Source organism: Entelurus aequoreus, linkage group LG16, assembly GCF_033978785.1.
Source record: "Entelurus aequoreus isolate RoL-2023_Sb linkage group LG16, RoL_Eaeq_v1.1, whole genome shotgun sequence".
Taxonomy (NCBI): Eukaryota; Metazoa; Chordata; class Actinopteri; order Syngnathiformes; family Syngnathidae; genus Entelurus; species Entelurus aequoreus.
In genome coordinates this window covers 19,915,031-19,932,371 of record NC_084746.1, presented here as the reverse complement: position 1 = coordinate 19,932,371, position 17,341 = coordinate 19,915,031, and the positions used below count along the sequence as shown (strand labels likewise).

At 40.8% G+C, this 17,341-nt stretch overlaps 1 protein-coding gene across 7 annotated transcripts in view; it reads right to left on the bottom strand.

Moving 5' to 3' along the window:
• The window catches only part of LOC133630688 (anoctamin-1-like), a 242,799-nt gene that overhangs the window by 128,862 nt on the left and 96,596 nt on the right, over positions 1-17,341 (bottom strand). For 6 of the 7 annotated variants that reach the window (XM_062022331.1, XM_062022333.1, XM_062022332.1 and 3 more), the window contains one exon: positions 2,318-2,469. In XM_062022331.1, the coding sequence (XP_061878315.1) occupies positions 2,318-2,469 (152 nt within the window). Of the gene's footprint in view, positions 1-2,317; positions 2,470-4,270; positions 4,402-17,341 lie in introns of those variants that run through there. The other variant, XM_062022337.1, reaches the window with a different exon arrangement.

Sequence of the window (17,341 nt, the reverse complement as noted above, 5' to 3'; positions counted from 1 at the left end):
GATTTATAATCTCGCATTATCTTTTCCAAACTCAGAGGCAATTCCTCAGCAGCAGTAGCTCAGTAGCTAGCTTACATCTCGCTAGTGGCCGCAGGAGCAGTGTGAGTTTCTTGTGAGAATGATGAGTTGCTAAAAGTAGTTCCTCTTACATTAACAATGTAGCAATAGCTTGGTTGATATGCAGGTAACATGTAAATATAAATTTGTTTTGAGGTTTTATTGGAGGGAAATATAGGTAGAATAGATTAATCTCATTTACTCGCATTGTTAGCCACCTCTTTCTAGAACGCACAGAAGAGAAAGATGTGTCTTTTTGTCTCACATAAGGATTGTGATGGACAAAAATAAAATATAGGCATTTTTCCCTTTAAGTGGCTGCCAAAAGGGTGCTAACCACAGCTGAGCTGTGACAATCATTGGTACTTTAACTTTAACTTGAACTATACCACCTTTGAAAAGTACCGGTACCGTTCTTTCATCTGAGTGCCGTTTTGCCGCGGTGACTACAGCATGATGTTGAGTGTGTCAAAACGCACACACAAAGTGCATACAAGCAATAACATCTCTGCGAGGAAAAATGGCAAAAAACGACAATTCCACTAGTTAATACAGAGGGTGCGTGAAGCGCAATATGGAGGTATTTGGCCTTCAAAACTAACAATAAAGGTGACGCTTTGAACAAGGAGGCACCATGTGTAGTACTTGTACTTGCAACAGCAAGTACTTTCCTGCTTGTCGGGTCCCAGACTGTGGTCGCGTAGAGCAGGGGAGCCTTTTCCTCCAGGACCAATGTATTGTCGGGAGTAAAACCCTTCACAATGCGTCCGTAAGGCTCGCTCTTAGGCCGGAATGACGAAGCTGTCGATTAATTACAACTAGGTCAGTTTATTTATAATTTCAACAGGGCACAACCGGACATCCACCATGCTATTAACACTCCTGCACATGCTAGCGCTACCTCTCCTAACTTGCCCACTCACTTACTCACGTAGCTCACCCCACATATCACCATTCTTAAAAGGGGCACACAAACTCATACGCTACTCTCGCAACAGCTGCTTAAAACACGCCTCGCCAAATATGGCAATTAGTATTACCACCTTTGCTTCAAACTTAGGTAAACATTTAAATAATACGCATTCAGATCTGCACAAGGCGTTCTAAAAAGTGACAGGTAACGATGTAGTTGTTACATCTGTCCTGCTGTTCAGTCCGGTGCTGACCGTAGTCGAGGAGCACAGGGAAGACGTTCCCTTCAGGGTCGATGCCATTTCAATGCCTTTTCATTTATATTTTAACCTTGTAAAATTGTTCTTTGATTGTGAGTGTTTAATGTAGTGTTGTGGCAAATGCAGGAAACACAACCGTGTTTCTCTCAGGTCTTTAAACAACTGCACTTCAACAGTGTGCCCAGGAAGACATTCTGCTGAGTGTGAGCATGGTCCTAGTGCCCGCCACAGTGTAAGATTATCTGTTAAAATAAAGCCAATATTGATATTTTTTGTAGTTCCCTTTATTTGGAAACGTATCCATATACATTTTGGTACCGGTACTAAATTATTGGAATCGGGACAACCCCAGTGCTAACTTTCCAAAGTGTTGTAACTATTTCCCTTGTGAATCATTTGTCTTGGTCTAAGTCAATGTCTTAAAAATTTTAAGTACCAATGATTGTCACACACACAAAAGGTGTGGCGAAATTATTCTCTGCATTTGACCCATCACCCTTGATCACCCACGGGAGGTGAGGGAAGCAGTGGGCAGCAGCGGTGGCTGCGCCTGTCTAAGCTTTATATCCTGCCTTCTTCCAGCTTTCAGCACATAAAAATATGCTCATGTAACACACACACACATGTTCATGCATTAGTCATACCAGCATGACTGCAAATTTTTTACCGTAATTTTCACACTATAAACACACCTAGAGTTAAAACAGACCCACTTAATCTTTGGACACATTTAATTTTGTACATATATTGGCCATTTATAATCCGCAGGTGTACACATTGAACCATGACGTTTACACAAGCTACCCCCTCTAACCTCCTCCTCCTGTGCGCTGCAGTAATCTTCTTTGGTGTCGGAGTTGAGGGGGTTGCTTCGTCCGGCATTTTATCGGCCTCGCTGGAGCCTATCCCAGCTGCATTTGGACAGTGGACAAGTCGCCACCTCATCGCAGGGCCAACACAGATAGACAGACACACATTCACACACACTACGGCCAATTTATTGTTGCCAATCAGCCTATCCCCAAGTACATATCTGCCCACTATAAGCACGATAAATAGTCTGGCGTATGCAACAAATATGTACTTACAGGTGTTGCTTCTCTCTGGAGAACGTGTGTGACAGGTGTTTGATGTTCTTTGGTTGGGTTCCATCAACATGAGGATGAAGAGGCTCAACAACTTTACTGACGAGTAAGCTGATCTTTTCTATAACGCCGCTTGACTTCTTAACTTCATATACCTAGAAGGAAAATAATATTTGTTTTTAAAATAGGGACTTACTTTCCTGGTACAGATGAAAAAAATTAACAGATCCATCTTCAGCAGGGGTGTCAAACTCAATCACACATGGAGCCAACATATCAAAGCACACTCCTATTTGTACAACACACATGGACATTCAAAAACCCCGAAAGGGACAAGCGGTAGAAAATAGATTGATGGCATTTATATTGTTTCCTGGACTCTGTCTCAGTGTACGCTGATTTTATTGTATATTTGGTTTACCACTATATATTTGAACAGAGGTAGTATGATTGTCATCTGTGGTTAATTTATTGGCTTGGACAAAATGTGCATGGGGCTTGGTGAATGTGTTTTTATCGACACTTATTTTTAACTCGACTTGTGTCAATGGACTTTATTTTATTTTTTATTTTTTTTAAACACCGATGCGTAGGAAATGTGCATCTTTAAATCTATCAGCATTTGTGCGGGGCTGCCCAGAAAAAAACTGTACAGCTGAGGATCATAGATTAGATAGGACTATGCACGGATGAGGAGCTCAAAGACAGTGATTCTCAAACTGTAGTAAATTGGTACACAGGCTCTATCTTGTGGTATGCCAAATAATCAATTGACTAAAGTACAGTGTTTTATTTTTCTATAATTAAACTAGGGCTGTCAAGTAAACTAGACAACTAAAGTTCCTTTAACGGCGATAATGTGTTCCGTAGTTTGGGGAAATGTTTATTGGGGTCCAGTAAATGTTGAGTCACAGGCTCGAAAATAGCTCAAAACTGCACAAAAAAAGGGAGACTTTATGGAAATATCAGATCCGAAGCCATGGCAAGACTTTCTGCGGACAAAAGAAGACAATTTTACCATCAATCGCTGTGAGATAACATAATTGGAGCGAACGCTAAGCTCGCATTGCTTCATGTCCAGAAGCGTGACCGAACCTGGAACCCTCAAGTTGCTGGCACGGCCACTCTACCAACCGAGCTATACCGCCAACAAAACAACAAAAAACTGTCTTACAATAATGCTATTGTTATTCTGTGATATTTCTACCTAAATAAATGTTTTCTGGCATGTTGAAATTAAGTGTTTTGTAATGGCACCTGCTATATGAAGGAAGATTGTCTTTGAACAATCTCACTTCTTCGCTACCACTGAGACAAGGTCTCATACCGCAGGCATGCCTGCCACTGCCCTCTGCAGCCCACATCTGGTAATTACAGTTCACTACACAATATTACCATCACCATGGTATATACACATTTTATAACCTGTTCTGATTGATAGAACGCAATTGCAGAATGTTTAACAGGCTGAATAATACATTTTATTAATAAGTAGGCAGAGACGTTTAAGACATTGTCTTTGAGAGATACGAATGCCATTAACTTGCACCACAGTGCAGACGTTTGAGGCAATAATTACAAAAGCACACTGTGTCCATTCAACACCCTGCAGGGAAAAAAGCAATACAGGTAATTCATAAGGCAGGATATAGTGATCACACATTCATTTCCCTACATTCAAAACTACAGAAATGTCAAGATTTTGTGGAACTACAAACAGTACAAATGACATTTAAAGCAAAAAACAGTTCACTGCCTGGAAATGCGAAAAATGAGTGATGGTTTCTTCATGGAATAAAATGTATGCAGTAAGCACAACAGCAAGCCTGTTAAAATCATCCCCACAGTCATTAAAAAACAAATCCCAATTGGTCTACTCAAAACAGCCCTTTAAAGTCTCATGACAATTTTCCCTATATTTTGGTAGCAGCAGGATTACATTGTGGTCAGACATACCCAGAGGTGGGCGCGGGTTAGAAACATATGCTCCAGGTATAGTCCCATAGCACAAATCCAGCATGTTAAGTTTCCTTGTTGGAGTTGTGACATATTGCTCCAAGCTCAGAAGATGTAGGAATACAAGCTGCTCTCCAGTTTTTGTGACTGAATTGTTGTAATTTCAGCCATGTGCTTGACCGCTTGGGCGAAATCAGGTCCTGGAACATACATTAAATTGAAAGTGATCTGTGACAGTTATCTGAGTAAGTAAAATGGTCCAAAAGGACAGTTAACATTTCGGAATATTAGCAGCACTCCATCTCCCTCACTGTGTAGTTTGTTGCCCATTTCTTGGCGACAGCCATACAGAGCTCACCCCCAATTGACTTCCGTGTTTGGACTATGTCTCTCTCAAAGCGGATGATGTGAAATCCTTCCAGCTGAAAGTCCACATTTTCACAGAGCCATGTGTCTGTAAAGTAAAAAATACTGGCTCGTTGATAAACCAGATCAGACTTGATCATGGTATAAAGTTTGTCGGTCTAAATATGTAGCGATCGGATATTTGATAGGATGATGGGAGGTTAAAAGTAGCCGGCTGCCTCTTCTCTTTAGCTGGTTGCGTATCCCTCCTCTAGAGTCTCTTTTCCTTGCAGTTGCTTCCGCTTGTGACCCGAAGTAACCCCAAAGGTATGTTATAAGGGGGAAGGAATGCATTTCCTGGGTTCAAGTGGAGGTCGTGTAGCTTCAACAAAACCTCCCGGGAGTAGGTGAGGCCTGGTGGAGCGGCTGGATTGATTGCAAACAATGTCTGTTCACGGGACATCGACCTGAGTGTCACCATGAGTGACACCAGGCCACGTAAAACACTATTGACATCCACATACAGTCGTGGTCATAAGTTTACATACACTTGTAACAAACATAATGTCATGGCTGTCTTTGAGGTTCCAGTAATTTCTACAACTCTTATTTTTTGTGACAGAGGGAATGGAGCACATACTTGGTGGTCACAAAAAACATTCATGAAGTTTGGTTCTTTTATGAATTTATTATGGGTCTACTGAAAATGTGATCAAATCTGCTGGGTCAAAAATATACATACAGCAATGTTAATATTTGGTTACATGTCCCTTAGCAAGTTTCACTGTAACAAGGCGCTTTTGGTAGCCATCCATAAGCTTCTGGCAATTTTCAGGGTGAACTTTTGACCACTATTGACAAAATTGGTGCAGTTCAGCTAAATGTGTTGGTTTTCTGACTTGGACTTGTTTCTTCAGCATTGTCCACACATTTAAGTCAGGACTTTGGGGGAGACCATTCTAAAACCTTATGCCGTTCCTTTACCACTTTTGACGTGTGTTTGGGGCCATTGTCCTGTTGGAACACCCAACTGCGCCAAGACCCAACCTCTGGGCTGATGATTTTAGGTTGTCCTGAATAATTTTAAAGTAATCCTCCTTTTTTGTTGTCCCATTTACTCTCTGTAAAGCACCAGTTCCATTGTCAGCTAAACAGACCCAGAGCATAATACTACTACCACCACCATGCTTGACAGTAGGCATGGTCTTACTGGGATTAAAGGCCTCACTTTTCCTCCAAACATATTGCTGGGTATTGTGGCCAAACAGCTCAATTTGTTTCATCTGACCACATAACTTTCTTCCAGAAGGTCTTATCTTTGTCCATGTGATGTCAAATGAAACAAAAATTGAGCTGTTTGGCCAAAATACCCAGCAATGTTTGGAGAAGAAAAGATTAGGTCTTTAATCACAAGAACACCACACCTACCGTCAAGCATGGTTTTGGTAGTATTATGCCCTGGGCCTGTTTTGCTGCCAATGGAACTGGTGCTTTACAGAGAGTAAATGGGACAACGAAAGAGGAAGATTACCTCCAGATTTTTCAGGACAACCTAAAATCATCAGCCAGGAGGTTGGGTTTTAGGGTGTTACAACAGGACAATAACTCCAAACAGGAATGGCTGGAATTAAGGTTTTAGAATGGCCTTCCCAAAGTCCTGACTCAAACGTGTGGACGATGCTGAAGAAACAAGTCCATGTCAAAAAACCAACAAATTTAGCTGAACTGCACCAATTTTGTCAAAAGGAGTGGTCAAAATTTCAACCAGAAGCTTATGGATGGCTACCAGTGAAACTTGCCAAGAGGCACGTAACCAAATATTAACATTGCTGTATGTATACTTTTGACCCAGCAGATGTGGTCACATTTTCAGTAGAACCATAATAAATTCATAAAAGAACCACACTTCATGAATGTTTTTGTGACCAACAAGTATGTGCTCCAATCACTCTATCACTAAAAAAAGAGTTGTAGAAATTATTGAAAACTCAAGACAGCCATGACATTGTTCTTTACAATTGTATGTAAACTTTTGACCACGACTGTACCTTTGGATCAAAAACAAGTAAAAAGAAACACTTTAAAACGCTTTTTAAAAACCACATGTACACAAGCACCCTGCCAGGAGTCGCCTTCCTCACGGAGCAGCGCTCCCCTGTGATGAAAGTTGCTCGTTCAACAGTCCGGGGTCTCCGCTGTCGCATTTTACGCTTTATAATGCGCCACACATTTTCGATGGGAGACAGGTCTGGACTGCAGGCGGACCAGGAAAGTACCCGCACTCTTTTTTTATGAAGCCACGCTGTTGTAACACGTGCTGAATGTGGCTTGGCATTGTCTTGCTGAAATAAGCAGGGGCGTCCATGAAAAAGATGGCGCTTAGATGGCAGCATATGTTGTTCCAAAACCTGTATGTACCTTTCAGCATTACTGGTGCCTTCACAGATGTGTAAGTTACCTAAGCCTTGGGCACTAATGCACCCCCATACCATCACAGATGCTGGCTTTTGAACTTTGCGTCGATAAAAGTCTGGATGGTTCGCTTCCCCTTTGGTCCGGATGACACGATGTCGAATATTTCCAAAAACAATTTGAAATGTGGACTCGTCAGACCACAGAACACTTTTCCACTTTGCATCAGTCCATCTTAGATGATCTTGGGCCAAGAGAAGCCGGCGGCGTTTCTGGATGTTGTTGATAAATGGCTTTCGCTTTGCATAGTAGAGCTTTAACTTGCACTTACAGATGTAGCGACAAACTGTATTTAGTGACAGTGGTTTTCTGAAGTGTTCCTGAGCCCATGTGGTGATATCCTTTAGAGATTGATGTCGGTTTTTGATACAGCGCCGTCTGAGGGATCGAAGGTCACGGTCATTCAATGTTGGTTTCCGGCCATGCCGCTTAAGTGGAGTGATTTCTCCAGATTCTCTGAACCTTTTGATGATATTATGGACCGTAGATGTTGAAATCCTTAAATTTCTTGCAATTGCACTTTGAGAAACGTTGTTCTTAAACTGTTTGACTAACTAACATCTAAGTTGTGGACAAAGGGGTGTACCTCGCCCCATCCATTCTTGTGAAAGACTGAGCATTTTTTGGGAAGCTGTTTTATACCCAATCATGGCACCCACCTGTTCCCAATTAGTCTGCACACCTTTGGGATGTTCCAAATAAGTGTTTGATTAGTATTCCTCAACTTTATCAGTATTTATTGCCACCTTTCCCAACTTCTTTGTCACGTGTTGCTGGCATCAAATTCTAAAGTTAATGGTTATTTGCAAAAACAAAAATGTTTATCAGTTTGAACATCAAATATGTTGTCTTTGTAGCATATTCAACTGTATATGGGTTTGCAAATCATTGTATTCCGTTTATATTTACATCTAACACAATTTCCCAACTCATATGGAAACGGGGTTTTGTATATACATTTGATTATTTACATTTGATTATTTATAATCCGGGGAGGTGGGATATGGTGGGGGGTCTTTAGTCTGGGGTTGTAGTTGCCTGGAGGTGTTCTTTTAGTGCGGTTTTGAAGGAGGATAGAGATGCACTTTCTTTTGCACCTGTTGGGAGTGCATTCCATATTGATGTGGAATAGAAGGAGAATGAGTTAAGACCTTTGATATATCGGAATCTGGGTTTAACATGGTTTGTGGAGCTCCCCCTGGTGTTGTGGTTATGGCGGTCATCTACGTTATGGAAAGAGTTTGACATGTACTTCGGTATCAGGGAGGTGTAGCGATTTTATAGACTAGGCTCAGTGCAAGTTGTTTTACTCTGTCCTCCACCCTCAGCCAGCCCACTTTGGAGAAGTGGGTAGGAGTGAGGTGGGATCTGGGGTGGAGGTCTAAAAGTAACCTGAATAGCTTGTTCTGGGATGTTTGGAGTCTAGATTTGAGGGTTTTGGAGGTGCTGAGGTACCAGGAGGTGCATGCGTAATCGAAAAAGGGTTGAATGAGAGTTCCCGCTAGAATCTTCATGGTGCTTTTGTTGACCAGAGAGGAGATTCTGTAGAGAAATGTTGTTCGTTGGTTGACCTTTTTGATTACCTCGGTTGCCATTTTATCACAGGAAAGATTAGCCTCTAGAATGGAACCTAGGTAGGTGACCTCAGGGGCGTCACTAGCTCTTAAAGACAGGGGGGGCTTAGCCCCCAGGAGATGCAGGATGCAAGCGAACGTAGCGCACGAGCACAGAACTTGGCAAACGGCTAACAAAGACTTAGAAATTATTCATTGTTATTATTATTATTTCAGTCGGTTTAGTTTCAATCTGTGTTCAGTACAACAACAAACATGGGTTTGCACAGTGACATTTTGTTTACATCATCAACAAGAAACAATTACTTGCATGATCCTTCAAGATACACTGAAACACAATGAAAGTCATGGCATTAGCCTCTATGTTATTAAAGGCCTACTGAAATGAAATTTTCTTATTCAAACGGGGATAGCAGATCCATTTTATGTGTCATACTTGATCATTTCGCGATATTGCCATATTTTTGATGAAAGGATTTAGTAGAGAACATCGACGATAAAGTTCGCAACTTTTGGTCGCTGATAAAAAAGCCTTGCCTGTACCGGAAGTACCGTGACGTCACAGGTTGAAGGGCTCCTCACATTTGCACATTGTTTACACCAGCAGCGAGAGCGATTCGGACCGAGAAAGCGACGATTACCCATTAATTTGAGCCAGGATGAAAGATTCGTGGATGAGGAAAGTGAGAGTGAAGGATTAGAGTGCAGTGCAGGACGTATCTTTTTTCGCTCTGACCGTAACTTAGGTACAAGGGCTCATTGGATTCCACACTCTCTCCTTTTTCTATTGTGGATCACGGATTTGTATTTTAAACCACCTCGGATACTATATCCTCTTGAAAATGAGAGTCGAGAACGCAAAATGGACATTCACAGTGACTTTTATCTCCACGACAACACATCGGCGAAACACTTTAGCAACGGAGCTAACATGATAGCATCGTACTTAACTGCATATAGAAACAGAAGAAATAAGCCCCTGACTGGAAGGATAGACAGAAGATCAACAATACTACCAAACCCTGGACCTGTAACCACACGGTCAATGCTGTGCCGCCTAGCAATGCTGTTGCTAACGATGCCATTGAAGCTAACTTAGCTACGGGACCTCAACAGAGCTATGCTAAAAACATTAGCTCTCCACCTACGCCAGCCCTCATCTGCTCATAAACACCCGTGCTCACCTGCGTTCCAGCGATCAACGGCGCGACGAAGGACTTCACCACGATGATCGGTGCGGTCGGCGGCCCGGAGACGGAGGAAGTCAACCCAGACAGGTGAGGACATCGGCACGGCGGCGGACGGCGTTGTAGCTTTCGGCAAGAAACATATATTTCCCCAAAGTTACGTACGTGACATGCACATAGCGGCACGCATGTACGGGCAAGCGATCAAATGTTTGGAAGCCAAAGCTGTACTCACGGTGGCGCGTCTGCTATCCAACTCAAAGTCCTCCTGGTTGTGTTGCTGTAGCCAGCCGCTAATACACCGATCCCACCTACAGCTTTCTTCTTTGCAGTCTCCATTGTAAATTGAACAAATTGCAAAAGATTCACCAACACAGATGTCCAAAATACTGTGGAATTATGTGGTGAAAACAGACGACTTAAGCTGGCCACCGTGCTATTCCAAAATGTCTGCTTCACCCCGGGACGTCACGCGCAAACGTCATCATACCGAAACGTTTTCAGCCGGAAGTTTCCCGGGAAATTTAAAATTGCACTTTATAAGTTAACCCGGCCGTATTGGCATGTGTTGCAATGTTAAGATTTCATCATTGATATATAAACTATCAGACTGCGTGGTCGGTAGTAGTGGGTTTCAGTAGGCCTTTAATTCACAACATAGAGGCTAATGCCACAACTTTCGCTCACAATACAATAATTGTTTGTTCCCAAATATTTTGAAGTTGCACATATTACATTTTGGGCACATATGCGACTAAAATGGTTGTAAATTCAAGCCCTGGAAATATTACTTAATTACTTGAATTAAAGTAATATCTGGATCGGGATAATTTGGCTTGTATATAATATATTTATATATATATATATTATGGCAAGCCGTTAAGGAAATTAAATATATATGGAAGTCTGAATAGAAATGAGAAACATTTATATATACTGTAAATAAGAAAGACTTAGTCTGCTGATCTGAAAAAGAGCCAAAGCTGTCAAAGAGCTGAGGGACCATCTTCAAAGTGCAATGCTGAAACAAATAATGCAAACAATAAAATGTAACTTCCAGGGTTTGAGATTAATGTAGTCCCGTCGTCCCGGGGACGGTAAAAAAAATGCACGGAACGAAATTAAATGCTCCCCGGGACGATGGCTTTTAACCATTTTTTTTCTTTTTCTTTTTATGTATTTATTAATTTTACATTTTATATTAAATGTCTTGGTTTTTCCACCCTCTGAAAATCCTATGAAATGTTTAACAAGCCATCCTATAATAATACAACAGCTATTAATGTAACAATACAATAAAACAAATATATTTAATGATGTTGTTTTCATTATTTTAACAATAGGCTAATGTATTTTACTTTATATAGATTCTACAAGAAACACAACACTTAAAAACTAAATTATTTACAATTGCAGACACAAGGTTCTTGTTCTGCAGTGCTGTGTGCTAATGTGCTTCGTACACCTGCCAGACCGCAAGCAAGGTCGCAGAGAAAATGCGGATTGGATTTTTTTACTATCGAAACCCCTGAAGCGGAAGATCAAACCAGATTTAAACCTGCTCCAAAAGTAAAGTGCATCTGCTCGTACCACAAACGCCTGTGTCTGCTGCTCTAAAATTCATGCTCTTGACCAGTGTCCTCAGATGGAGAAGACCCACAGGGAGAAGATAACTTTCATAAGACAGAAAGGAATCTGTTTTGGGTGTCTTCATGTTGGACATCTTAGCAGGCATTGTAACAAGTGCTTGATCTGCAAGGTATGCAAGCAAAACCATACAAGTCTGCTTCATATTGGTCAGAAGGAAAGCGCAAGCAACAACATAAATGCAAACCAAAATAAGGCAAAGAACACACAGTCATACAAACCTATGCATTCCTGGATCGGGGCAGCACAGATACATTTTGTTCTGAAAGCTTGATGACAAAGCTCAACTTGAATGGAAGAAAAACTAAAATCAGTCTCCTAATCATGGGCCCAAAAACATCAGTTTCCAGTTACATGCTGACAGACTTAGAGATTTCAAGCCTCACTGGGCAACAGTTCTACGACCTTCCCAAGGTCTACACCCAAAAAATGATGCCCGTAACGACAAGCAACCTCATCAATGAAGAGGAGTTGGTTAAATGGCCTTACTTGGATGGCATCACTCTTCCTCGTATTCAAGCCGATGTAGAGCTATTGATTGGGACCAATGCGTCTAAACCGCTTGAACCCTGGGAAGTGGTCAACAGTCGTGGAAATGGACCGTATGCCGTGAAGACCCTATTGGGGTGGGCCATTAATGGCCTTCCTGACTACAGTGAGAAGAGGAGTAAGATTGGCTGCTCCACTACTACAGTCAACAGGATCTACATAACAAAGCTGGAGGAGCTGCTGCACAATCAATATAACCATGATTTTAAAGACATGTCATCAGAAGACGAAGAAAGGTCTAGAGATGCCATGAAGTTCATGAAATTCATGACTGATTCGCGCAAGCTTCAAGATGGACACTACTACACTTTGGAACTGCCCTTTAAAAAGAAGGATGATGTGTCTCTGCCCAACAATCAGTGTGTTGCTAGGCAACACATACTTGATCTGAAAAGGAGGATTGGGAAAGATGAAAGATATTAAACATCTGATGTCACACAATGACGTTACATTAATACCACTCAAATTCCTGCAGACAAAGCCTCAAGAGGAGTTAAAGTGGATGAGTTACTGACTCAAAGGATGGATAGAAGGCCCTGAATTTCTGAAGAAACCAGAGGAAGAGTGGCCAGCTGATATCTTGGAGTATGGGATTGCAGCGGAGGAACCTGAGGTAAAAAAGGAGCAGCACCAATGTAGTTATTGTTGATACTCCAAGTGCTACTCACCAACAGATCGCTTCTCCGATTGGAAACGGTTGAAGAGGTTAGTTACCTGGATCCTGAAAATAAGGACTCTACTGGAGATGAGTCAAAAGAGAAAACTACTAATTGATGACTAAATGGATCAGGAAATGATGTGCATTAAAGCTTCACTGGGAAACCAAACTAACACCAGACGATCTTTCAAGAGCTGAGACAGCCATCATCCACTTCACTCAAGAGCAAACATTCCCACAGGAACTTGCTTTATTGAAATCTGGGAAGAGTAACGTGAATAAAGACAGTTCCATTTACAAGCTGGACCCCATTCTAGAAAATGGTTTGCTTAGAGTAGGAGGGAGATTGAGTAAAGCAGCAATGTCAGAGGATTCCAAACATCCCATTATCCTCGCAAAATATCTCCATATCTTTGCTCTGATACTAAAACACATCCACGAACAACTGAGTCATTGTGGGAGAAACCATGTATTCTCCAGGCTGAGAAGGAAATATTGGATCACAAGTGCTAATGCAGCCACAAGAAAAATAATTTCAAACTGTCTTCTGTAAACGCCATAGAGGGAAATTGGGCGAACAGAAGATGTCAGACCCACCTGTAGAGAGGATTGCTGCTGACCTACCTCCGTTTACCAACGTCAGAGTTGATTATTTCGACCCGGTTGAGGTCAAGAGAGGTCGTTCATTGGAAAAGCGATATGGGGTCATCTTTACCTGAATGGCATGTAGAGCAGTCCATTTGGAAGTCGCCTACTCATTGGACACAGATTCCTGTATAAATGCGCTACGCAGGTTCATTTGTATAGGACCAGTCTCATTTAAGGTCTGACAATGGAACCAATTTTGTTGGTGCTGAAAGGGAGTTGAGAGAAGCACTCACTGCTCTAAATCACCGTAAAGGTGATTTAGAGGAAGGAACACAGTGGAGCTTCAACCCACCAACAGCCTCTCAGCAGAATTCTTGATCAGAATAATCCGACGAACGTTGACATCAGTTCTACGACAGCAAACCTTGAATGACGAAGGATTTCAAACAGTGCTGTATGAAGTCGAAGCGATCCTGAATGACCGCCCAATAACAAGGTTGTCTGGGGATCCCAATGATCTAGAAGCCCTCACTCCCAATCACATTCTGACCATGAAAGAAACACAAATTTTACCACCTGGATTATTTGAAAAATCAGACCTCTATCTCAAACGAAGATGGAGACAAGTCCAATACATCTTGGACCTATTCTGGTAACGCTGGTTAAGAGAGTACTTACCTTTACTACAGGAGCAGCAGAGGTGGAGCAAATGGAGAAGAAGTCTCGTCCCAAATTACGTTGTACTGATCGCAGACACTACCGCTCCACGTGGCTCCTGGTTTACTTGGAAGAGTCATGGAGACTTATCCGGATAAAAAAACAAAAAAAAACAGGATTGGTGCGTTCTGCTGAAGTCAAAACTAAAACAAGCACACTGGTCAGACCAGTTACAAAGCTGTGCTTGCTGCAAGAAGCTGAAGTATAGAAAAAAAAAAGAAACAAACTCCATCCATCCATCCAATTTCTACCGCTTATTCCCTTCGGGGTCGCGGGGGGCGCTGGAGCCTATCTCAGCTACAATCGGGCGGAAGGCGGGGTACACCCTGGACAAGTCGCCACCTCATCGCAGAACTCAAATATGATTATTATTTGTTTATGTTCATGGCTCCATTGTTATTTTGAATTGTTCATGACATCCTGCCTTTCTCAATTGGGGGCCAGAGTGTTGGAGCCAAATTTCCTTATTTGTTTATATTGTTTTTATTTTGTTTTCTCTAATTGATTGCTGGCCTCAGTTCATGCTGAATTTCCTTTTCGGCAGATTGCTGCGCCCACTTCCTCTTGAGAACCAGGAAGTGTTGACAAGGATGGGACCGTTGCTATGGTGCAGTTGCCATGGTTTACCTCATTTAATAGGGTTCAGGTGGGAAGCACTCAGAGGCGATTGCATAGAGAGCACAAACAGTTTCACTGTGCCGTGCGGACCGTGTTGTCAGGTCTCGCTGCTGTGACAATGTTCCATTCAAGGTCAGCATACATTATGTTCTATAGCCTACATTTGATTTAATTTTGATAGCCTAAAATAAACGGATTGTCATATCCAGAAACAAAACCACAATACTGGACATTCAAAAATTGGCACGCGTCTAACTAGTCAACACAGTTGCCCTCAGTATCAGCCCAAAGATAAAGGCTGTACACCAATATTCATGGATTCTGTAACTTTCTGCCATCTCAGAAGTATGTTACTTATCTAACTATACCAACATTTAGCATTTCAAAATTTAAACTACATTTCAGTACAGCTTCTGCTATTTTTCTCTCAAACCATTTTGACTTTTAAACTATTCAACATTCAAACTATTTCATCATACATTCAAATAACATTTCAGGTCAGCATAAGCTTTTTAGCATTCAAAACCATTTCACTATTCAAACTTTTCTTATAGTTAATCTACAATACCATCAGCATTTCAGTTAAGCTTCAGCATTTGGGTAGTCATACGCAATTCCGCTATGAATTATGTTTTTCTACACCAAACCAATGATTTATGTGAATGCCTAAGCATTTGCAGATGTTTTTTCTACACCAAAAAACTATATCTATTTATTGTTTGAAGCATTCACACGTTATTCGAGAAAAACACTGCAAAAAGTCAGTGTTCAAAAACAAGACAAAAAAATACAAAAATTAGGGGTATTTTATTTGAACTAAGCAAAATTATCTGCCAATAGAACAAGAAAATTTGGCTTGTCAAGACTTTCCAAAACAAGTCAAATTAGCTAACCTCAATGAACCCAAAAGTACCTTAAAATAAGTATATTCTCACTAATAACAACTGTTTTATACTTGTGAGTGTTGATGACACAGCTTTGCAACAGTTGATATTCTAGTTTCAAGCATGTTTTACTCAATATCGGTAATCAAATCTCAGCAACAAGCTGTAATATCTTACTGAGATAATTTAGGACCAAAACCCTTAAAACAAGTAAAACACTAACATAAAATCTGTTTAGTGAGAAGAATGATCTTATCAGACAGAAAATAAACAAATATCACCCTTATTTGAGATATTTAATCTTACTTAGATTTCAGTTTTTGCAGTGAACAAGTCATTATTGTGTGAATGCTTGGGCATTCACACTGTTTTTGGCGTAGAAAACTATTGGGTGATCCCCCTCATGCTTTTCCGCACCATTTTCATCTATTTATTCTTAATCCTCCTCCTAATTTGTTGGTCTTCCGTAACGCCCACATTGTTCAAGACGTGTGTGCTCTTTCAAAAAGTCTTTCCAAAAATTATTGGTTTTACTGCAATTCATTTATTGCCAGTATTTTCCCCATGTTTTTCTTTTTTCTACCTGTGTTTTTTTTAACCAATTTCAATCGTTTCACCATCAAAATGTTTGTCTCAGTCACGACAATGAGTAAAAACACATACACATACATATAATTGAAAGAGTAAATTAAATCAAATTTCTAGGTATAATGACTGATGAAAAAATAAACTGGAAATCTCAAAAAATATACAACATAGGGTGGCCAGAACACGTCAATAATGAATACAACTAAATATGCATTGGACCAAAAATCCCTTCATATTTTCCACTGCTCGCTAGTGTTACCATATCTGAGTTATTTCCCCATATTTCTATATGGGGAAATAACTACTAAAGTGCACTTCATCCATTATCCGTGTTACAAAAGATCAGTTAAAATACATAATGTTGGCTACAGAGAACATGCAAACCTTTTATTTAATGATTCCAAAATATTGAAAATCCATGACAGTGCATTTGCAAACAGCTAAAATTATGTGCAAAGCACACTATAACCTGCTACCCAAGAATGTACAACAATTAACAAAAAAAGAAATAACCTTAGAGAAAAATATAAATTAAAACGTGTATGCACCTACAGCACTTAAGACCTTTAGTATATCAGTATGTGGAATTAAATTATGGAATTGATTAAGCCAATAAATCAAACACTGTACTAATATGATCAGATTCAAGAAGCTGTTCAAACTTAGTGTTTACAAAGTACAAAGAAGAAGAACCATGATAAACATTCTGAATTTGATGCATTTTATTTATCTCACCACATGAAATAAAACTTACTTAAAGGCCTACTGAAACCCACTACTACCGACCACGCAGTCTGATAGTTTATATATCAATGAAGAAATCTTAACATTGCAACACATGCCAATACGGCCGGGTTAACTTATAAAGTGCAATTTTAAATTTCCCGCCACACTTCCGCTTGAAAACGTCTCGGTATGATGACGTATGCGCGTGACGTAGCCAGTTTAACAGAGGTATGCCTTCCCCATTGAAGCCAATACGAAATAGCTCTGTTTTCATCTCATTCCACAGTATTCTGGACATCTGTGTTGGTGAATCTGTTGCAATTTGTTCATTGCATTATGGAGAAAGAAGCTGAGCAAGCAAAGAAGAAAGTTGTCGGTGCGAAGCAGATATTTTGCAAGGGAAGTCAGCAACACAACACAGCCGGTGTTTCATTGTTTACATTCCCGAAAGATGCAGTCAAGATCGAAGAACTCGGACAACAGAGACTCTAACCAGGAGGACTTTGATTTGGATACAC